We start from the raw sequence: 24063 nt of genomic DNA on the forward strand, positions 1-24063 counted from the left end.
AATGAAAATAAGATAGATATAAATAAATAAAAATAGAATAAAATGCAAAAGATAAATGAAAAAAATCTAATTAAAATCAAAATACAAATAAAAAGTAAATAAAATAGAAAATAATTTAAATGTAAATATAAATATGATAAAAACATAAATATTAAAATGAAAACATACATAAACATGAAATAAAATGTAAATATTAATCTACATATAAATTTAAAAATTAAATAAATATAAATGAATTAGTAACAATATAAACAGAAGAAAAATACATACATATAAATACATATGAATGAATGAATAAAAATATAAATAGAATAAAAATGAAGATAAAAATACCAATTTTTCAAAAATAAATTATTTCTCATCATGTCCTTGATTCAACAACATCTTAAACCAGTAAATCAAACAACCTTTGATTACATGTGAGTTAAAATATGACAAACAGACAAAAAAAGGAGATAAATCAGTCTAACATGTCACAGATGACGTCTTTATCATGTTCAGTTTCTGATGAAAACAGAAAAAAAGATCAGCAGAAGGCCTCTGTTGGCGTACAATATGAAGATTTACACTGCGATAGGAAATAAAAATGTAAAGAATAATAAATAATAATGGACTGAGAAGCTGCCAGAGGTTCATAGTGCAGCAGACGTTAAACATGATTAAACAAGTGTTCTGACGGTGAGTTCAGGTGCAGCTGGGACGTTCTGACCTGCAGGACGCTGAAGGTTAAACTGGAGCACCTGGAGAACAAACCATGATTGGAGAGCCTCTTCTGCTGATTGGACACTTAGAGACGAGAGAAGGAGGGTCTGGGAATTAAAAACAACAACAAACACACACACAAACACACACACTAATATGTTGGTTCAGTCTCTCGGTCCGTCCAGATCAGGTCCGTCATCATGGCTCTCCGGATCGCAGCATTTCTCTGTTTCCTCTGTTTCCTGCTGGTAAGAACAAACTGCAGCACATTTCATTTAATCCACACAGGAAACACATTAGTCTGGATTCTTAAACTTTTCATGCTCTACGCAATGATCTAAAATGCAGAAAACAATCTGTTTATTTCCCGTTAGAAGGAGGAGTATGAGTAACCGGGTTTGTAATATTCAGTTTCTCTGGAGCCGCTTGCTTTTGTTGTGTTGTCAGAAACATTTGTCGCTGTGTGCATGCGGTCGTTGGAGGAGAAGTGTTCAGATTGTTAAATAAAGCCACTGAAAATACTGCAAGCCTGTGACGAGAAGCAGGAAAATGAACTTCAAATAGTCAGAGTGCTGCATTTATTTCGTTATTCCATTGATATCTATGATGCTTTAATGGTGAAGCAGCGTTGTAGTGATTTATGTGGCTCATGTGGTGCTAATTTAACTGTTTTCTATGAGATTGGATCAGTCTGTTGATTATTTATTTAATAATTGATTGATTGGAAACTATGATGGAACATTTGACGACAGAGCAGCTGCCCAAAGCTCAAAAATATAAAACAATAAGGTAATAATATTACACTTACAATATTGAATATGGTAACTTTCCACATTTTAACCTTTAAATGCTCCAGTGATTGGACCCTACACTCTTCCGTAAGTGGGTCAAAAATGAGAATCAGTGTGTTTTTATGCCATTTTTGTAGTTTTGGTTCAGAATAATCATTTGTATTCTTGTTTGTATTAGATTTTTGTCCACATAAGAATGATTTCATGTTTGAAATATATTTATTTTTCACTGTCTAACAGATTTTAATAATTCAAAAAGAAGAATATTACACAGAACAGCAATAGAAGAATGAAAAACAATCATTTTGTTGACATTTTTCACTCTTTTCCTCCAAGTTTGCATCCACTCTTGTACGATAACATCAGTGATAAAGAACTTGGGGTAGTAATACAAATATTACGATTTCTTTAAAAGTATAAAAGGGAACTTAAAAATCTAAATGGAAAGACATGAAAAACATGTTTTTTGAGGAAGAGCTGCAATATGAAATGATAAAAACTTTTCATTACAAAGATACTGCAAGAAAAAAACTCATCACTGAAGCATCTAAGTATTAAATGTGTAACTTGAGGCCTTTTTTCATTAATAATTAATAATAATAACATGAATCATGAATGTTGAAAGAGATTTTTTAAAATTCTGTCATCATCTGTTATCATCGTATCAACTCAGAATTAATCACAATGAAATTAAAGTATTCGAATGATAAAATGAAGTAGAAATGAAGTAAATTTTCACATTCGAGAAGCTTTAATTGGGATCAAAGATATTTATTGTCAGAGCATTTCTGCACCGAAACTTTGATGGCACTTTTAAAAAAACAACACATTATAAGAAACAACAACAAATATCTTTTTAAAAACAAGTATTTAAAAAATAAAGACAAGTATTAAAGAGTGTAACAGTACAATTATTATTATGATAAAGTATAATAATTATTTAATTTGGATCATTTTGCATGAAAAATAACTTGAATCGTGGAAAACTTTCTGTCAGTTTGGGTTAGCGTTGCATGAAGTAAGTTTGTTAACTACAAAGCATCAAATTTTACAAGCATTTTATGTTTTATTTGCAAAAATCTCAAGTTAGTTAAAAAAAAACAAGTGACTAAATTTGTCAAATATATATAATACAGTAAAAAAGTACAATATTTTTTGAAGCGTTGTCGATGTCGCTGACAGTTTATTCTATTTTAGTTAATATATAAACTCACACACTTTAAATTATTTAAGGTTCATTCATCTCACAAATTTAGTAGTGGAATTTTATAGTGGAAAAATCTGTCCTAAAAATATAAACATAAAAATATGCCCTAAAAATATAAACATAAGTAGAAAAATATGTCACAAAAATTAAAAAATGTCCTAAAAATATGAACATAAGTAGAAAAATATGTCCTAAAAATATAAAAAATATGTCCTAATAATAAAAAAATCCTAAAAATATAAACATAAGTAGAAAAATGTGTTATAAAAATGTTCTAAAAATATAAACATAAAAATATGCCCTAAAAGTATAATTATAAATAGAAAAATGTGTCATAAAAATATGTCCTAGAAATATAAACATATATAGAAAAATATGACCTAAAAATATAAAAAAATACGTCCTAAAAATATAAACATAAGTAGAAAATATGAACTAAATGTAAAATGTGCATTTCTTAATAAATAGTGTGATAAATATCATGTTATTGCTCGTTATGAGTGTTATGTCAGGCATATTTACATTAAATAAATTAGAACAGACTTAAATTCCTTCCATGATGTTCTACAGTTCAGCCCTGATAAGCTGCTCTACATACAGAACATCTGGCTTTATAAAATATGTTTGTGTTCAACAAAAATGCCTTAAAAACCCTCTAATGTCCCGTCTGCAGGGAGCAAACTGTTGGCACGACCTGGACAACACGGAGTACGACTGCTGGCCGATCAATAACCCCAATGATTACAACATGATCAGCTGTGGAGGTGAGTTTTATTGATCAGAACTAGAAGAATTCACTGTAAAATCTGACGAGGAAGCAGCAGAGTTGGACTGAATCCCAGTGGAATCATAGTAGAACAGCAGATAGCTCCCCTCCGTGCATGTTCCACGTGCACGCTCTGAAGCTGTGTGTCCTCAGGGCTGGAGATGGCCTGGGTGCAGCGTCCTCCAGACAAAGTCACCAATGGGGAAGAGTTCAACGTCTCGTACACGGTGACGGCGTCCGACTCCTTCTACGAGTACGCAGTCAGAAACAGGATCTTCCAGTTCAGGTGAGTGTCGTCATCTAACACCTGGAAAGAAAAGGCACAATGAAAACACACACACACACACACACACACACACACACACACACACACACACACACACACACACACACACACACACACACACACACACACACACACACACACACAGAGAGAGAGAGAGAAACAGAAACACATTCATTGAGCTTTTATTCCACTTGTTTGCGTCTTTTCCAGGTTATTTTTTCAGGGATATTTTGAAATATTCTAAATGTATAATCTACTAGCTGAACTTTTTATTTTCTAGAAACCATTAATGAACATCAAATAACTTTTAATATGTTTTTTTATTGATGTCATGTTAAATTGAGTTGACTCTGGAAGTTATTAACTACTACAGAAGTCTCTGTCATGGTGGCCCGTTGCTAGCTAAACTCTCATATCGTTATCAATTCTTTCTGTTATTATTTTTTATTTTTGTTTGTCATTATTATCATTTATTTTTATCATCTAATTGTTGCTTTTAACTTAGATTTAACTGTAGATTGAAACCTTCGTTCTGGCGGTTTTTCTTTCTTTAATTCTTCTGTCGTCTGAACGTTTCAGCGACGCCTCAGAAGCGAAGAGATTCTGTCACGAACACGAATGTCCTTCACTCTGGAACAATGCCAACGAGATGAACTGCTGCGTTTATCACGCCAACATCCACTCCTGTCCTCTGGGACTAATGGTACACAACTACACAACATAACACAACACAACAACATAGCAACACTACAACACAGCAATACAACTACACAACAACACTACATCATGCCAACATCCACTCCTGTCCTCTGGGCCTCATGGTAGGTATACAACTACACAACAACACAACAAAACACAACAACACAATGGACAATGCCAACAAGATGAACTGCTAAAACTACACAACATAACACAACACCCAACAACACAACACAATAACACAACTACATAATAACACAACACAACACAACCCACTGTTGTGTGTCTGTCTGTAGAAAAAAGGTGGGATCTGTGGTCCGTGGATTCCTGATGATGGTAAAATCGTGACTCACACAGTGTCCAAAGCCGGAAAGATGAGTCAGAAGTACTGGACCTCAAAGGTGAGTCCACCCGAAAAAAAAAAAAAAACTTCTAAAGAGTCATTTTAACAACTCAGTTTTGTTTTCCAGGATAAACCAGGGAATGTAAATAATGTTGAGATTTAAACTAAAATATGACCTCATTCTTCCACTTTTTATTGTCTATCGCTGTGTTTTCTTGTTCCAGGTTGTGTTGATCCATGTTGGTGTCACCTCAGTCATTGCTCACATTAAAATCGGACAGATGCACGCAGCGCTGGAGTCCAAAGTGCTGGTTGTCAGCGCTCAGGGTGAGTTTGAATCTTTATGATGAATGAAAGGTACAATAAATGTATTCTTATAGATTCTTCTGACACATCATTAATCCCACAGCTTTCAGAAAACCCATATAAACGTATATCATAACATGCAGCTGGATCAGGAATGAACTGCTGTGACTTTTGGTAGTGATTCTTCGTACCGTTTTTACAAAATTTGTTAAAAAAACAAAACAAAAAAACAACTGCCTTTAAAATCCCCATGGAAATGAATGGAAGGTCAACTGCCAGAACCCAGCTATCTTTCAAATCCTGCAACTTTGGCAAATTTTACAGCAGAAACTTCATTTATAGTTTAAACGTCTCACAAGACTTCGAATGTTATGCAGCTGAATCCATCTTTTACGGTTTTTACGCAGTCGCAGTTTAAGTTTCATGAATTTTAGTAAGATTCAGAATTTTCATTCAGATTCGTCAATTCTAGATCTGAAAAATGTTCTGGAAAAGGTTCAGTTAAACTCATCTCTTAATGCTAGTTTCTCCTCTATATGGACAATTTATACATACAAATGTTGGTATTTTTGTCCTCTTTCATCCAGTGTGAGTTTCATTGCTGTAGGATTTATAGGTTTTTCATAAATCAGTTCAGAGCTCAGAGTGTGTCGACCAAAACTCTCATTGACCCCCACTATATCTGAGCTCTGAAACCAGGAATGGTGAGCCTCTTTAATCTGCCACCAAATCTGTATAAAACACAGAATGGACATGAAAATACATCAGAATGTTCACAACAAGATTCTGCTTCACACGCTGAAAGAATTTTTTCGATATGACTTAGAGTTTTGAGCTGTGACCGTTTATTCGAGGGTCTGATCCTAAGTGTCTGCTCTGCTCACTGCAACCAACCAGTGACTCACAGCTGATTGGCTGATTGATTCACTTTCAAAGTAAAAGCTCAAAGATGGTAAAAGGGTTGGTGCAACATGCTGGCTTTTCAAAATAAATTGTACTTATATAAATGATACCTTATGTATAATATTTAAAATGGTCTTTTAGGTCAGTAAAACGTTTAATGAAGTGATTTTTGCTTTATTTTTACGTTTCACTTTGACTGTTTCTGTTTAAATGAATAAAACGTGGTTGTGTTTCAGTTTGTGGAGACGAAGTGTGCGAGCTGGAGGAAAACTGCCTGAACTGTCCTGCAGACTGCGGCATCTGTCCGATGTCCATCACCATCAAGGTGGCCATCGGTCTTCCAGTCACACTGTTCAGCAGCGGCTTCATCCTCACCATGGTGGTCAGTGGAGTAAATGGAGTGGAGAAAATGTGGAGTTTTCCTTTACATACAATAAAATATCAACTGTGAATTTATAAGTCTAATGTAAAATGAATAATGTAAAAAATATACCTTCTGACCTACCTCTGGTGAGCCGAACTCCCTATAGATCTACCTACGAAACTACCTATAGATCTACCTACCCAACTACCTATATATCTATCTACCAAACTACCTATAGATCTACCTACCCAACTACCTATATATCTATCTACCAAACTACCTATAGATCTACCTACCTATAGATTTACCTACCAAACTACCTATAGATCTACCTACCCAACTACCTATATATCTATCTACCAAACTACCTATAGATCTACCTACCTATAGATTTACCTACCAAACTACCTATAGATCTTCCTACCTACCTACCTACCTATAGATCTACCTACCAAACTACCTATAGATCTTCCTACCTACCTACCTACCTACCTATAGATTTTCCTACTTATAGGCCTATCTACCTACCTATAGATCTACCTATCTATAGATCTGCCTACGTATAGATCTACTTACCAACCTATAGATCTACCTACCTACCTATCTATAGATCCGCCTACGTATAGATCTACCTACCTATCTATAGATCTGCCTATGTATAGATCTACCTACCTATCTATAGATCTGCCTACGTACAGATCTACCTACCTACTTATAGATCTACCTACCTATGTATCTACCTGATGCTACATAAGCAAGACTTTAATGCAAAATTATGTGTAAAAACCCATATTAAAATTGATATAATCTAAAATTAACTGTTTATTATTGCAATTATATAGATCAGTGTTTAATACCCATGGTTTCACATATTTTCTACGGTAAACCCATTATTTTATATCTTTTCAACAATAAAAACCTGTCAAATATACAATTTACAGTAGCTTTTAGTATTTAAATGTGACAGAAACACACAAACTCAGATGATTCATGTGTCGTTGTCTATGGTTAACTTTTTTCATTTATTTCCTTCCTGTAGTGGCTACAGTACCAGAAACAGAAGATGTTCTGGGATGAAAGCTGGATCATCAACTACAAGAACATAATATTTGGTAAAATGTCAAAAAGACACAGTTTAGTAATTTTACAGAAAATAGAATGAACTAGGTAAGGAAGGTAAAGCTTGAACAGTAGTATGTTGCAGGACTGTTTTAATTTACATTACAAAGACGAGAAAGTAGTTTTTAAAAAAAGCCTGGAAGTGTTGTGTTTTTGATTATTTTTTTAAAGGAAATTTACCGAATTTTTTGTTTTATTTTATAGATTTTTTTCTATTTTCGAAATACACTTAAATATATACAAGAAAAAAATAGGCTGTGAATTTACATGACAAAATTGAAATAACATGAAAAATATGTAACTAAATAACCATTATATTTCAATTTTTCGAATATTGCTGGAAGATTTGGAATTTTGGAAAATTACTGTATTTTTTTTAGGATTTCTACAGCCTTTTTGGCACCTTTGCTGCCTGACTATTATAGTTTTTATTTTATTTTACTATGTAGGTTATTTTACTTTCCCGTGTTTTTTTATACAGATACAATACACAGTCTGGTCCTGGAGTTTTTATGTATATTCCTGCAGTCAGCCTCTGATTAATTCCTTTAACTAACTACCTGTCGGTTTTATTGTGCAGGCAGAGTTTGCTACATGGGCCTCGGCAGCGCCTCCAGTCTGCAGCGAGTCAAGAGCAGCTCCACCGTCAGTCGAACCACCGACGTGACGGTTTTCACCGGAGTCAACAGCACCTTCAAACAAGGCTGCATTCAGCCGGGGATATAGTGAGATGTTTTATTATCAGCTTACAAATACTCGTCTGTGTTTTCACTCCAATATTCATTATAACAAGGGAATAAAGTGTCAAGTTTTATGTATATGTGCAACGTGTTATATAAACCTACAGTAATAAATGATTTCAAACATAAAGAAAAGAAAGAGCTAATCAAAATAGTAAATACAGTTCAGTTAAAATAAAACTTTGTTTGTCCCCTGGAGCTGCAGTTTTGCACAGAAAGGTAGCAAAAACTCTATAATAGCACTTTTTTAAAATATAGTTTTTAAAATTTATTCAAATTTAAATTAGATTTTTTTAAAAAATTGCTGTCATGGAGAAAAGAAACCAATAAATATTCACATTTAAGGAGCTGCGAACACAAAATTTAGAGGGTTTTTAATTAAAAGTATTCTCAAACTAATTAATTCAAGGAGTTAATCACTAATTGATTAATCGTTACAGCTCTGCTCCAGATGCATAATTTTGACTATTTATTAATGCAAAAACTGATTTAATTGTTAATTTTTTTCAGATTTCAGCTTTTTAACTTCTTGGACCTGCAATCTGCTGTTAGTTTTTCAAATTATTTTTAGGTTTAATTTTTAAAAACTATCTCGTTTGGTCCAAAGATCTTCAGTTTAGCATCACAGAGAAGGAAAGAAACCACAAAATATTCACATTTAAATAGCTAAGATCACAGAATTTAGACTGTTTTTATCTTTACTAAAAGTTTTCACAAACTACAAGAAACATAAATTACTCAGGATTATCAAAAATATTAAGAGTTTCCAGAGAAACAAGGATTTTTAAGTAGGAAACGAACATAATTGCAGTATTTGTATGAGGTGTAATTTAACACAGAATAGATCGAACATAAATAAGTTCAGTGCAATGGGATTTGTCTTGTTGTGAACTGGTTCCTCCGCTTTTCGCACATTTACTGAGACAACTTTTGCAAAGTCCTTCCTCCATATTCTGTACTGAATTAATTACATTTAGTTGCTCTTCACTCTGCAGCGACGGCAGGACGGTGGCAGTGAAACACATCCAGAAGAAAAACTTTGTCCTGTCGAAAACCATCAGGAAGGAAGTGAAAGAAGTTCGGTGAGGACATTTCTAACATAACAGAGTCCTTCCACCACATGAAACCGCAGCTAATTAGTGTGTATTTCTGCACTGGACAGGCAGCTGGACCATCCGAATCTATGCAAGTTCATTGGTGGTTCCATCGAGGTTCCCTATGTGAGCATCATCACGGAGCACTGCCCCAAAGGAAGCCTGTCGGACGTCCTGCTGAATGATGACATCCCAATCAACTGGGGCTTCAGGTCAGTTTCATGTTGTTGCATTTAGCTAATATTCTAATACCGTTCTCAGACTACTTTTAGATGCAAAAAACCTGCTGTTGAAGGTGGTGCTACCCTTAGTCAGCCTGGTTTAACTGATTCTTCTGTTTCTCAGGTTGTCCTTCGCCACCGACATCGCCCGCGGGATGCACTACCTCCACCAGCACAAGATGTTTCATGGGAGACTTCACTCCAGAAACTGTGTGGTTGACGACCGCTGGGTTTGCAAAATCTCAGGTAACAAAACACCATCAGCAGACACCAGGGGAGTCTGCAGCAAACCGGAGAGACACAAGATAAAACTTCTTTTATTGTTATGTTCCTTCTTAGAAGTTATTCAACAGCATTGTTTAGCATCATCAAAAAAATCTTTTTGAGTTGAGACAACTTTTAATGAAACTATGTTTAACCAACAAATTATACTGAGTTAGTGGAATTACCTACCTACCTACCTACCTGCACCAAACACAGTGAAAAACACCACCCTGCCTCACTGCACTCTGTGTTTTTGTGTATTTGGCCTCAGATTATGGGCTCATGGCCTACAGAAAGGAAGACTTTGAAGCCAACAGTAATGGCTTCAACTGTGGGGAAGTGAACCTCATTTATTGTGCTCCAGAGGTGCTGCTGGGGAGCAGCTCCAACATGATGCCAGCGGCAGACATCTACAGGTGAGGAACAGATTTCAATTTGTAATCTTTGGTCCACGTTGTAATTTGAGGTCATTAAGATGATTGGTAGTCCTTCAGTAAAAAACTTCTCTGTTGGTTCAACTCAAATCAAAGCTTTACTTATTGTTGTATTCTTCCTAGAAATTTTTGGCTTTTTGGTTTACCAACCTACCTCCCTCCCTATCTCCCTCCCTATCTACCTCCCTACCTCCCTACCTACCAACCTACTTACCTACCTACCTACCTATAGATCTACCTCCAGTAATCCTTCAGTAAAAAGCTACTGGACTTCTCTGTTGGTTCTTGAAGATGTTACATGTCTCTAAATCCTCTGATGCCACGATGAAGACACAAACATCATAAATATCTGTTTTGTTTCTGTGCAATCTTCCACCGGAAAGAGAGTAAATGAGTGTTTTCCCTCCTCTCCTCTCAGCTACTCCATGATTCTGGTTGAGATCGCGACTCGCTCTGAGCTCGTCTCGGTGAGTATGATGGCCTTCAGCGTAGATTACAGCCTTCAGCCTCCGTTTGATCTCTGCTGTGTAAACAGGACCAGGCCGACGGGGTGAGGATGGACATCATGTGGCGTCCTCCGCTGCCTGAACTCAAAGCTGGGAAGGCCGACACCGACTGCCCCAACCAGGGAGACTACTGTGAGGTCTGTGGTTCCAGTAATAACTCAGATCTTGAGTAACTTTTAGTCACACACCCACAGATGTGTCCTGTATATCCTGAGCATCACTCTGTATAAACAAACGGTCTCTTCCCTGGAAAACCAGCTCATTAAGAAGTGCTGGTCTCACAACGTCACCATGAGGCCCACGTTCGAGCAGGTGAAGAAGATGCTCGAAAAGATGAACCCACACAAAGTCAGCCCTGTGGACATGATGATGAACCTGGTAATGAACCCTGCCTACCTAGCTACCTACCTACCTAATTACCTACCTATCTATAGACCTACGTACCTACATACCTATCAAACTACCTTCCTACCTACCCAGCCTACCTAGCTACCTATCTAATTACCTACTTATCTATAGACCTACTGCCCTACCTATCTACCTACCTTCTTTCCTACCTATAGAGCTATTTACCTATGGATCTACCTACCTTTCTACCTTCCTTCCTGCCCACCTAACTACCTTCCTATCTACCTACCTACCTACCTACCTACCTACCTACCTACCTACCTACCTACCTACTTACCTACCTACCTACCTACCTACCTACCTACCTACCCATAGATCTATCTACCTTCCTACCTACTTACCCACAGAAATATGATTAAACTAAATACTACAAGGCTGTTGTAAGCTTCACACAGTCTTCTTTAACTGCAGATGGAGAAATACAGCAAACATCTGGAGGCCATAGTGGCAGAAAGAACTCAGGACCTTCTTCAGGAGAAGCAGAAGACTGATCGATTGTTGTACAGTAAGTCAGAAAGACGCTGAGGAGAGATGAGGAAGTTTCAGTTTTCTGGATTGAAACTGATCTTGGTAATATTCCAGAGATTGGACTGATATATCTGGTACAAACATGACTGGACAAATAACAAAAAGCCTAGTTGTTGGTGTGTACTGTCAGTTAATGATGCTGAGGAGTTACTGACACTGATGATGAAATTCAAATGTTCTCGCTGCCATCTAGTGGATTAGAAGTGACACATAAAGCCTCAGAGATAAAATATTCGAAGCTGGTGAATTGTTGTGCAGGTATGCTACCAAAGCCGGTGGCTGATGATCTTCGTCAAGGACGAACAGCAGAAGCTCAGAGTTTCTCCAACGCCACCGTCTACTTCAGGTTGGTGTCTCAAGTTTCATTTTTAGTAATAAACCTTTCATTTAGAGCATAAACACTGAAAAAAGACAGGAAGGAATCAACTTACTTAGCTGGAAACCATCCACAGACAATGTTAAAATACAATAAAGCTCATGCAATACATCACTTTTCTTAGTAGTTCTTTCTTTGTGGGTTGGTTTGGTCCTCCAGTGTTTTAGTAGAATCTGATGTTAGAGCCAAAATCCTGTGGTTGAGCTCAAACCAGACAGTTTTACAGTTTTCATTATGACGTCCAACATAACATCTTTACCATTATTCCAGCAGTCCTTAAGAGCACGACATGATAATATAGAGCAACTTTAGCTAATATAGAACAACTGTAAATAATATAGAGCAACTTTAGCTAATATAAAGCAGCTTTAACTAATATAGAGCAACTTTAACCAAAAATATCAACTTTAGCTAATTTTCTCTTATCTTTCCTTGTTGTAGCTACAGTTTTCTGCTGCAGTTTTCCTAACCATGAGTAACGCTGTATTTCTGCCTGGCGACAGTGATATTGTGGGTTTCACGGAGCTGTCCGGTGCCAGCACCCCCCACCAGGTCGTGGACTTCCTCAACCAGCTCTACACCTCCTTCGACGACATCATCGACAACTATGATGTCTATAAAGTGGAGACAATTGGCGATGCTTGTACGTACGGAATAAACATGTTTCATGAAGCAGAATAAAATCACATCCTTCAGTGTTCCTGTGCTGTTCCTTGTCCAGACATGGTGGTTTCTGGCGTCCCTCAAGAAAACGGCATCAACCACGCAGGAGAAATCGCCAGCATGGCCCTGGACCTCGTCAGCGTCTGCCACACCTTTAAAATCCCCCACAAGCCCAACACCCAGCTGAAGATCCGGGCTGGAATCCACTCAGGTGCTTTTGTCGCTCTCATGACATGCTGGATGCCAAAGTCCATCCATCCATCAATCTAACATCCAATTTACTGACAGGCCGCTTGAAATTCTAATAGAATTCAATTAGGACGTAAGAAATTAGATTTTTACAGCAGCAGGAAAGTCAGTTGTTGTGCAAAACTGCCTCAGAGTTTTTAGTTTTTGTTGTTTGTGTGGCTGAAAGCAACAAAAACAACAAAAAAATAAGAACAAGAATGACAAAAATGATAACACTGACAATAAAAATAATAACAATAGCAACCAAATAATAACAATAACAACAATGACTACAATAACAATATTAATAATAACAATAGTAATAAGAACAATAATAATAAGAACAACAATAAGAAGAAAAACAAAAATGGCAACAACATCAATAAGAGTAGAAATGATAATTTTAATAATACCAACAATAACGATAATAAGAACAATAACAGTAACAAACCAATAATAACGACAATGACAACTAAATAATAACATTAACAATGACAGCAACAATAATGACAATAATAATAATAACAATAACAATGACAACAAAATAAAAAAACCAAAACAGCAACAATAATATAAATAATAATAATAATAATAATAACAAGAATAACAACCAAATAATAATGACAATACACAATGACAACAACGATAACAATAATAACAGTAACAACTAAATAACAACACCAACAATAATAATAACAATAATAATTCTAACAACAACAATAAAGATATCAATAACAATAATAATAATAACAACAACAACAACAACCAAATAATAAAAATGACTACAATGCACACTAATAATAGCAACAACAGTAACAGCAGCAATGATAATCATAAGAAGAAGAGGAACTTTAATTCTATAACATATAAAACTATAAAAACAGAGTTTACAAAGCCCTTTACAGACAGTACAACAAAACAAACAGACAAAAAATCCCCAAAATAATTATACTCAGGAAGAACATTGAACAACAGAAGGATGGTCAGTTCAGACATGGTAAAATACCGTCAGGATAAATTAGTACAACAACACCAGATAAAATAATAAAATGCCCCATCAAAATAAGGGAAAGAACACGTGGAATAAAAGAAAAAAAAATAGAGGGTAAAACCATAAACACAAGGCTAAAAATGCATATAACAATAATAATAATAGTAAATTAAATAAATAAATAAATAAATAAATAAATAAAGGGTTTAAAAAAGAGTAAAAATGATAATGAAATAAATAAAATAAAAAACTATTTGATAATAAAAAATATATATAAATAGGATCTAAACGTAACAGATTAAAAACCAGCCTTTAGAGACATAACTTGTTTTTAGAAGATGTTATATTTGTGGAATAAATCTTTAAAATCATGACCTTTTAGCCAGGAAATTACTATTTAGGTAGAAATTACCTCACTAATTAATTAGAAAGTAATATATCATATAATATATATTACAAAAATGCTAATAATAGAAAATAAATAAAATAAATACATTAATAAGTAAATAAAGTGTAAAAGAGAATAAAATGTACAATGAAAAAAGAAAGTTAGAAAAGAGAATTGGCTGAAAAAAAAATTAAAAATTGAAAAATTAAATGTGGGCGTTTAGCTAGCAAAGGGCCACAATGACAGAGACTTCTGTAGCAGTGAATGACCTCCAACCAGAGAACTCAGCTTAACCTAACACAAAATTAAAAGCATGTAAATTGTCCTTTGTTGTTTATTCGTGATTTCTATGTGGGACTAATAGGATATAGAATGTTCAGCTGGCAGATTCTACATTTCAAATTTTTTAATGAACTTAATATTTCAAAAATATCCCTGAAAAAAAATAACCTGGAAAGGTAAACAACAAGTAGAATGATATGAAAAAATAGAGGGTAAAACCATAAACACAAGCCTAAAAATGATAATAATAGTAGTAATAGTAAATAAATAAAATAAATACATACATAAGTAAATAAAGGGTAAAACAGAATAAAATGAACAATGATATAAACAGCTAAAAAAACAATTAGACAATAAAAAAATAATAAAAAAAATTGAAATAGGGTATATAGAAAATAGATAATAATGGAACCTTTAGAAGCATAACTTGTTTGTTAATGTTAATAAAAATGGAACTAAAACTAAAAATAGAAATCTGGAATGTGGGACTGTAGCTAGCAAAGGGCCACCATGACAGAGATTTCTGTAGCAGTTAATGACCTCCAACCAGACCTTAGACGTAGAGAGTGAACTCAACTTATAGAAAAATAATAATTTAAATAAAAGAAAATAAAAATAAAAATATGAAATGTGGTAGTTTGGCTAGCAAAGGGCCACCATGACAGAGACTTCTGTAGCAGTTAATGCCCTCCAACCAGTGCTAACATGTAGAGAATGAACTCAACTTATGTAAAAATAATAATTTAAATAAAAGGAAATAAAAAATAGGAATATGATATGGGAGTTTAGCTAGTAAACCCTAACCCTAACCCTAGCCCTAACCCTAACCATGACAGAGACTTCTGTAGTGGTTAATGACCTCCAACCAGAAAATATAATTAAATTATACATTTCAAATGTTTGAACGAAGCTAATATTTCAAAATATTCCTGATAAAGCTCCCTTGCTGCATTGATATGTCAATTTACTGGATGTGTAGTTGAACAAACTATTATTATTATGTTTTTACAACTAAATATAACAAGTTCATTCAACCAGATGCTTTAATTCATTTCCCCGTTTTTACAAATCAAGATACTGATTAAAGTTTGTTAGGTTTTTTTGGTCAATTTAAAAGTTTATTTGCTGTTTAAGTTTAAAGACCTGACATAAATGTGCAAACAACAAAAAAATCCTGGCCTGCCTGAGTCAAGATTTTATTAATGATTTCTCAGTGGGACTAATAGGAAATCGAAAGTTCAGCTGGCAGATTCCACATTTCAGTGAATAGTTGGTGTCATTTGTGAAATATTCTTTCTTCCCTCCAGGACCTGTTGTAGCCGGTGTGGTTGGAACCAAAATGCCGCGATACTGTTTGTTTGGAGACACCGTCAACACAGCGTCACGGATGGAATCAACAAGCGAAGGTAAATATAACAAAATATTAGATTCGCATTACCTCTAACTGTAAGAAACGAAAAACAATATCCTCCAGTTTTAAAACAAGACTTGGCCTGCAGCTCTGTAGTAAAGGCCTTCAGGGGGAAATTCTGAATTAATCTTTGTGTTTTTAAATAAACAGAGAAGCAAATTATCTGTAGGCTGACTGAAAGAAATAAACAAATTCATCTAATCTGTCATGTATAATTCAGGAAGAACCAAAATGAGTGAATGAAGGCATGTTAATCTACCCAGATAGTACTTTCTGACTAATTAATTGTGATTTTACAGCTTTAATCCACCCAGAATACTACTGTCTGTCGAAGTGCTTATAGTGTTAAAGGTTTATTTCACAGAAATAGTACTTTCTGACTAAGAGTACTGAGGTAATTTAAACTAAAAACTCTCAAAAAATCAAGGTTTTAAAGGTTTATTCATCAAATATAATACCTTCTAACAAACAAGTTACGGGTCTAAAGGTTTTTTCCACCTAAAACATACAGAAGTCTCGGTCACGATGGCCCTTTGCTAACTACATTCTCATATCATATTTCTATTTTTATTTCTATTTTTATTTCACTTGATTTAAATTACATAAGTTGAGTTCACTCTCTGCATGTAGGCACTGACTAGAGGTCATTAACTGCTTCAGAAGTCTCTGTCATGGTGACCCTTTACTAGCTAAACTGCCACATTTCATATTTTTTATTTTTATTTCTAATTTTTTAATCATCTAATTGTTTTTTTACTTTCTTTTTTCATTGTACTTTTTATTCTCTTTTACCCTTTATTAACTTACTAATGTATTTATTTTACTTATTTGCTATTATTAGCATTATTAGTACTTTCTAATTAATTAGTGAGGTAATTTCCACCTAAATAGTGTTTTCCTAAATAAAAAGTCATGATTTTAAATGTTTATCCCACCCAAAACTGTACACGGTTCCCTATTTTTATCTGCTATCTGCTATCTGTATATCCTATATATTTTATTAATGAACAACAAAGAATATTTAATATGCTTTTTTAATTTGATGTCAAGTTAATCTGAATTCATTCTCTGCATATCAGCGCTGGTTGAAGGTCATTAACTGCTACAGAAGTCTGTCATGGTGGCCCTTTGCTAGCTAAACTACCACATTATGATCTATTCTTTTAATTTTATTTTTTTAATTTTCAATTTAATTTTAAATTGTGTATTTTCTATCATTTAATTGTTTTTTATCTTTATTTCAGTGTTTATTTAATTCTGTTTTACCCTTTATTTACTTACTTATTTATTTATTATTATCATTATTGTTATTATTATTATTATTATTAACATTTTTAGTCTTGTGTTTATGGTTTTAACCTTTGTTTTTCTTTTATTCTATTTGTTCTTTCCTTTACATTGATGTGGCATTTTATTTTAGTGCCTATTTATTATTATTATTATTATTATTATTATTATTATTATTATTATTATTATTATTATTATTATTATATTATTATTATTATTATTATTATTATTATTATTATTATTATTATTATTATTATTATTATTATTAATAATATAGAATAGAATATCCTTTATTAGTCCCACACAGGGAAATTTGCATGTCACAGCAGCAAGTGACAATAAGAAAAATCAAGAGAACACATCTATAAATTAAAGACAAAAGACATATACATTATATATACAATATAAATAAGAAAAAATATGAAAAAATACACACAGGATACTAAAAACATATAATTAAAGAATGTATACACAGATGAATTGCACTTGGGTTTAGTGCACATGACAGTTTGCTAACTATTGCTAGATAATAATAATAATAATGATAATGATAATAAGATAAGATAAGATAGTCCTTTATTACTCCCCAAGTCAGGGGAAATTTCCATTGTTACAGCAGCAAAAATCTTTCAGAGCAGCACTAACCATGTGTACAGTAAAGATAAAAATTATAATAGCAATAATATATACAATATATACAAGAATGAGGAATGAAAAATGAATAAATACCGTATTACTACTCTATAAGTGACATCAGCATAAAGTGGCTCGTGGAATAAAAGTAACTGTAAAAGTGTGGAAAATACCAGCAGTGCAAGGAATTGTGCAGATTTTACCATGGTTTAAGGTGATATAGTCCAGTTTATGTTAACCTCAGCCAGTGAAGCTGATGTTATAAAGTCTTATAGCAGATGGAATGAAGGACCTGTGATAGCGCTCCTTCTTGCAGGGTGGATGTCTCAGTCTGCTGCTGAAGGAGCTGCTTAAAGACCCCACAGTGTCATGCAGTGGGTGAGAGGGATTGTCCATGATGGATGTGAGCTTTGCCAACATCCTCCTCTCACCCACCTCCTCTATGGAGTCCAGGGAACAGTCCAGGACAGAACCGGCCCTGGACAATTATTATTATTATTATTATTATTATTATTATTATTATTATTATTATTATTATTATTATTATTATTATTATTATTATTATAAAAACACAAGCTACCCTTTGGAGTAAACAAGTCATCACCATATTGTCTGAAAAAAAACTAATAAAGAAAAACTTCTAAAATTACATCCTTCAAGTTGAAAATGCAGCCGTACTTTACCCTGAACACCCCAGAATTAATTATTATCCAACATAACCAACCCAGCACGTTTATAAATGTTTGAATTTTCACTCTACATATGGAAAAAACAAATAACATTTGCAAGATATGGCACCATGTTTTGTACAGAATATGAATAATAAACCAAATAAAACACACAAAGCATCCAGTATCTTGTGAACATGTTTTATAAAAGATGCATGATGTGACAGAAAATGTGATATAAATGTTAAATTAAGTTAAAACCTCAGGACTCTGGGTGTAAAGATGTTTGTTTGTGTTGACCTCAGCTCTGAAGATCCAGGTGAGCGGCGCCACAGCCGACCTGCTTCACTGCCTCAGAGGATATATTCTGACCTGCAGAGGAACGCTCAATGTCAAGGTGTGTTTGCTGAACACTCAGCTGGTATACAGGACAACGGCTTTATCATTTGTTATTTAACCATCTTTGGGGGTTCCTCCTCTTTATCACTGAGGAGGAGGAGCCAGATATTGCTGATGAAAAAATGCAGCGTCTAGTAGAAAAACAATACGATACAAGTACGCTGCATCACTGAAAACAACATTTAGTGATCTAAAATAGGACTAGAATAGAATAAAAGTAATACTACAGTGATTCTGGGATTTTAAAGTAATATGACACATGGTTAAGAAACTGAATATTAGACCTACTCCCTCCCCAAACCGGAGGGAGCCAGCCACCGGTTTCCAGCAGATAATCATGGCCTCGGACTTGGAGGTGCTGATCTGCATCCCAGCCGCTTCACACTCTGCCGCAGACCGCTCCAGTGCTGCTGAAGGTCCCAGTCTGAGGAAACCAACAGAAACACATCATCTGCAAAAAGCAGAGATGCGATCCTGAGGCCCCAAACCGGACACCCTCCTCACCCCAGCTGCGCCTTGAGATTCTGTCCATGAACACTACAAACAGGATCGAAGACAAGGGGCAGCCCTGGAGGAGTCCACCACCCACTGGAAATGTGTCTGCCGAGTATGCGGAGACAGCTCTCATTTTTGTTGTACAGGGACCGAGTGGCTCGTATCAATGAGCCCGGTACCCCATACTCCTGCAGTACCCTCCACAGAGCCCCTCAAGGGACACAGTCATAGGCCTTCTCCAGATCCACAAAGCACATGTAGACCGGCAGGTCAAACTCCCATGCCCCCCTCAGCAGCTCCAAAAAAATAAAGAGCCGATCCACTGTTCTACGACAAGGACAGAATCCACACTGCTCCTCCTGAATCTGAAGTTCGACAACTGGTCAGAGCCTCCCTTCCAACACCCTAGAGTAAACTTTCCCGGGCAGGCTGAGAAGTGTGATACCCCAGTAGTTGGAACACACGGTCCCCCTTTTTAAAAATAGGAACCACCACCCTGGTCTGCCACTCCACAGGCACCGTACCTGATGCCCACACCAGATTGTAGAGACGTGTCAGCCAAGACAGTCCAACGCCCAAATGTCCAAAACATACAGCTGCAGGTCTGATGATACAACTATGAAGTCGATCATTGACCTTTGGCCTAAGGTGCTCTGGTACCAGGTACACTTATGAGCAACCTTATACTCGAACATGGTGTTCGTTATGGACAATCTATGTCTAGCACAGAAGTCCAATAGCGAAGCACCACTCGGGTTTAGATCGGGCAGGCTGTTCCTTCCAATCACCCCCCTCCAGGTTTCTCCATCGTTGCACACATGAACGTTGAAGTCCCCCAGGAGAACTATGGAGTCCCCAGGCGGGACCCCTTCCAGGACACCACCAGAGACTCCAAGAAGGTCGAATACTCTGAACTGCTGTTCGGTGCATAAGCACAGACAACAGTCAGAGTTTTCCCCTCTGCAACACGAAGTCGCAGAGAGGTGACCCTCTCGTTCTTCGGAGAGAACTCCAACAAAGCGCCGCTCAGCCGGGGGCTTGTGAGTATCCCCACCCCCGCCCGGCACCTCTCACCCTGGGCAACTCCTGAAGAGGAGAGAGTCCAACCCCTCTCCAGGACTTTGGTTTCAGAACCCTTGCTGTGCGTGGAGGTGAGCCCAACTATATCTAGCTGGTTTCGCTCCACCTCCCGCACCAGCTCAGGTTCCTTCCCTGCCAGTGAGTTGACGTTCCACATCCCCAAGGCTAGTCTACGCTACCAGGGGACGGTGCGCCAGGTGCTCACTCCTGCCTACTGCCTTGGGAATAGCACCCGACCCTGATTTCCTGCCCTGCAGGTGGTGGGCCTACTGGGCAGTTGCCCCATGTTTCTTTTTCGATCGAGCCCCACGGGACCCCAAGGTTTGGCCACCAGACGGGCTCTGACGAGCTCCCCACCCAGGCCTGGCTCCAGGGAGAGGCCCCTGTCGCCTTAACCCGGGCGAGGTAGTGGCTTCACCTCGTTGTGTTTTCGAGAAAAGAAAAGATCTAAAGAAATTTAAACCCTCCCTCTGAGGGCAAAGAGATTAATCTCTGCTGTCTTTATTATTGTGTTTTCCATGCCTTGTGGTTCTCAGTGAAAGGTAAAGCCTTCCTCTGGGTGGAGTCGAAGTGATTAGAGGGAAGGGTCGGTGGATCAGCTGCTGCTCTCTGAATCCATCACACTCTAATGGCTTTATTTAAAATCCAGAAGGACACTAGTGGCTTTACTTAAAATCCAGAGGGACACTAATGGCTTTATTTAAAATCCAGAGGGACACTAATGGCTTTATTTCTATTTTATCACTGACCTAGGTTTTTTTAAATCAAAACTCAAAACCATCCTGTTTAAAATGGCTTTTAGTACCTCGCAGCATGGTGACATTTTATTACTTTTATTTCTTTTTGATGTTATATTTTAGTGCTGTTTTATTGCTGTTTTTTTTATTGTCTTATTGTATATTTTACGGGCTGCACAGTGGCTTGGTTAGCACTGTCGGCTTACAGCTAGAAGACCCCCAATTTCCTCCAACAGTCCAAAAACATGCTGAGGTTAATTGATTATTCTAAATTTACCCCTAGGTGTGAGTGTGAGTGTGATTGTTTGCCCTATTTTAAGTTACTGCATTGTTTTTAAGTTATTTTCTTGGTTTTTACTGTGAAGCACTTTCGTCAGCCTTTGGGCTGTTGCAAAGGGCTATACAAATAAACTTTGACTGACTGATTGATTGATTGATTGATTTAAAATCCAGAAGGACACTAAAGGCTCTGCAACACGACTCTTCTCTCCCTCAACCCCTCTCTTTTCTGAAACCAACAGGGCAAAGGCGACATGACGACGTGGTGGCTGGAAGCGAAGAAAGACGACCAGACTGACCCGCTGCGAAGAACGTCTGAATCCAGAACGATTCCAGTTCCAGTCAGTGACTAGAACCAGAATAAAAACAAGTCAGGATTCACGTTGTTTCTGGGGATAAACGTTCACAACGAACAGATAATTAAATGTTCTTTCACTAGTTCCCTCGCTGTGACCAGAAGTGATGTTTAAATCTGATTATTTGTAGAAAAAACAACAGAAATGCAATCTTTGAGGATTTTTTTTAGCTTTCTTTTGTGTTTTTGCTTTTTTTTTTTAAATTCTAAGTCAGGGGTGTCCAACTTATTTTAGTCCAGGTTCCACATTCAGTCCAGTTTGATCTACAGTAACCAGTAAAATCACAGCATAATAACCTATAAATAACCACAACTCGTAATGTTTCCTTTGTTTTAGTGCAAAAATGTTCACATTTAAGGAATTATGTTTCTACAAAATATTTCCACATTACAACTTCCACATCACAGAGTGTTGACAAAGGAACACAACATTTAGTCATTGGAACTGACTAATATACTATTTGACTTTATGATCAAAACGACAAAAAAAGACAAAAACTAGACAAAAAAATTGAAAAGTGAGAAACAAAATGACAAAAAATGGATAAAAAACACAACAGAGACAAAAAGGAAACACAAAACGACAAAAACATGAGACAAGCAACAAAAGTCAGAAAAAAAGACAAAAAAACAACAAAATGAGACAAAAAATGACAAAAAAAATAGACAAATGACACAAAACAAAGAGGCAAAAAATTTACCAAAAAAGTTACAAAGCAACAAAAAAATGAACAAAAGCAAGACAAAAAGTTACACAAATGACACAAACGAGACAAAAAATGACAAAAGCGAGAAACAAAACCACAGAAACGTTACACAAAACAATGAATGACAAAAATAAGACAAAAAACACAAGTGAGACAAAAAGGAAACAAAAAACGACAAAAGTGAGACAAACGACAGGAAACAAAAAAGAGACAAAAAATTTCACTAAAAAGTTACAAAGCGACAAAAAAATGGACAAAAACTAGACAAAAAATGACGAAAAAGCAAAAGAAACAACAAAAAATAGACAACGAACACGTGAGACTAAAAAACATAAAACAACGAATAACGCAAAACACAACATGACAAAAATGAGACAAAAGACACAAGTGAGACAAAAAGGAAACAATGACAAAAGTCAGACAAAAAAAGACAACATCAAAAACAAGACAAAATATTACAAAAATGAGACACAAAACAAAAGCGAGAAACAAAATGACAAAAAATGAGACAAATGACATGAAACAAAACAACAAAACAGACAAAAAATTAGACAAAAAAGTTACAAAACAACAAAAAATGGAGAAGCAATGCAAGTGAGACAAAAAAAACCCACAAATCAACAAAAACGTTACACAAAACAACGAATAAAGCAAAAACACACAACGACAAAAATAAGACAAGAAAGGACCAAAACGTGAGACAAACGATCAAAAATAGACAAAAACAAGACAAAATATTACAAAAATGAGACACAAAACAACAAAAGAACAATGAACAATCTAGTATTTTACTTTCTGATCAAAACAACTTGTCATGGTCTAGAAATTATTTTAAATTTATAGTTTTACTAATTTACAATCTGCAGTTAATGTCTTCTCTGGAATTTTTACATGTTGAGAGCCAGATTGGACCCTCTGGAGGACCGGTTTTGGCCTGTGGGCCACATGTTGGACACCCCTGATTTAAATATTCACTGCCTGAAAATGATAATTACTCGTACAGAAGAAAGATGAATTGCATTTTTGTTTTAATAATTTGATTGTTTCAATTTATTCAGCTCCAGTGTGATGAATAAACTGATTATTTCCATTTCATTATAATCCTCCAGGCTTGGTCACAGACTGGTGAAAGACTTGATAAAAAACTTTCATATTGTTGGGCATTTTCTGCTCTGACAAATCAAAATATCACAATAAAATCAAAAATATATCAAAATAAGTCACCTAAAAATGAAATAATGTGGAACCAGATTTTAAAAATGTTGAACACAACTTTTATAATAATTTAAAAACCAGTAGTCTGTTGCAATTGTGTTTAAGATGTTTTACTTTCTTATTTATTTAATAATAGTAATTATTATTATGATTATTATTATTTATTTCTTTATTTGAAATTTTTTATC

General features: G+C 35.5%; 1 protein-coding gene across 1 annotated transcript; it reads left to right on the top strand.

The window, feature by feature from the left end:
* The first annotated feature begins 539 nt into the window (after window positions 1-539).
* LOC111586261 (atrial natriuretic peptide receptor 2-like) lies at window positions 540-23783 on the top strand. Its single transcript, XM_035941856.2, has 23 exons — window positions 540-950; window positions 3374-3464; window positions 3620-3752; window positions 4332-4455; window positions 4748-4852; window positions 5019-5121; window positions 6240-6385; window positions 7407-7479; window positions 8067-8211; window positions 9222-9308; window positions 9389-9532; window positions 9666-9787; window positions 10077-10221; window positions 10658-10706; window positions 10775-10882; window positions 11004-11123; window positions 11565-11658; window positions 11940-12027; window positions 12561-12700; window positions 12779-12931; window positions 15917-16015; window positions 18914-19005; window positions 21841-23783. The coding sequence occupies exons 1-23, from the start codon at window positions 903-905 to the stop codon at window positions 21949-21951; spliced, it is 2520 nt and encodes an 839-aa protein (XP_035797749.2). The 5' UTR covers window positions 540-902; the 3' UTR covers window positions 21952-23783.
* The last annotated feature ends 280 nt before the right edge of the window (window positions 23784-24063 follow it).

The sequence above is a fragment of the Amphiprion ocellaris genome, chromosome 2 (genome assembly GCF_022539595.1).
Source record: "Amphiprion ocellaris isolate individual 3 ecotype Okinawa chromosome 2, ASM2253959v1, whole genome shotgun sequence".
In the NCBI taxonomy this organism is placed as follows: Eukaryota; Metazoa; Chordata; class Actinopteri; family Pomacentridae; genus Amphiprion; species Amphiprion ocellaris.

Excerpts from the sequence above, each read along its gene's own strand:
- LOC111586261 (XM_035941856.2), top strand. The coding sequence starts at position 903 with ATGGCTCTCCGGATCGCAGCATTTCTCTGTTTCCTCTGTTTCCTGCTG. Across the intron at positions 10,222-10,657 it reads CCAGCGGCAGACATCTACAG|CTACTCCATGATTCTGGTTG; the intron begins GTGAGGAACAGA and ends CTCTCCTCTCAG. Across the intron at positions 12,028-12,560 it reads AACGCCACCGTCTACTTCAG|TGATATTGTGGGTTTCACGG; the intron begins GTTGGTGTCTCA and ends GCCTGGCGACAG.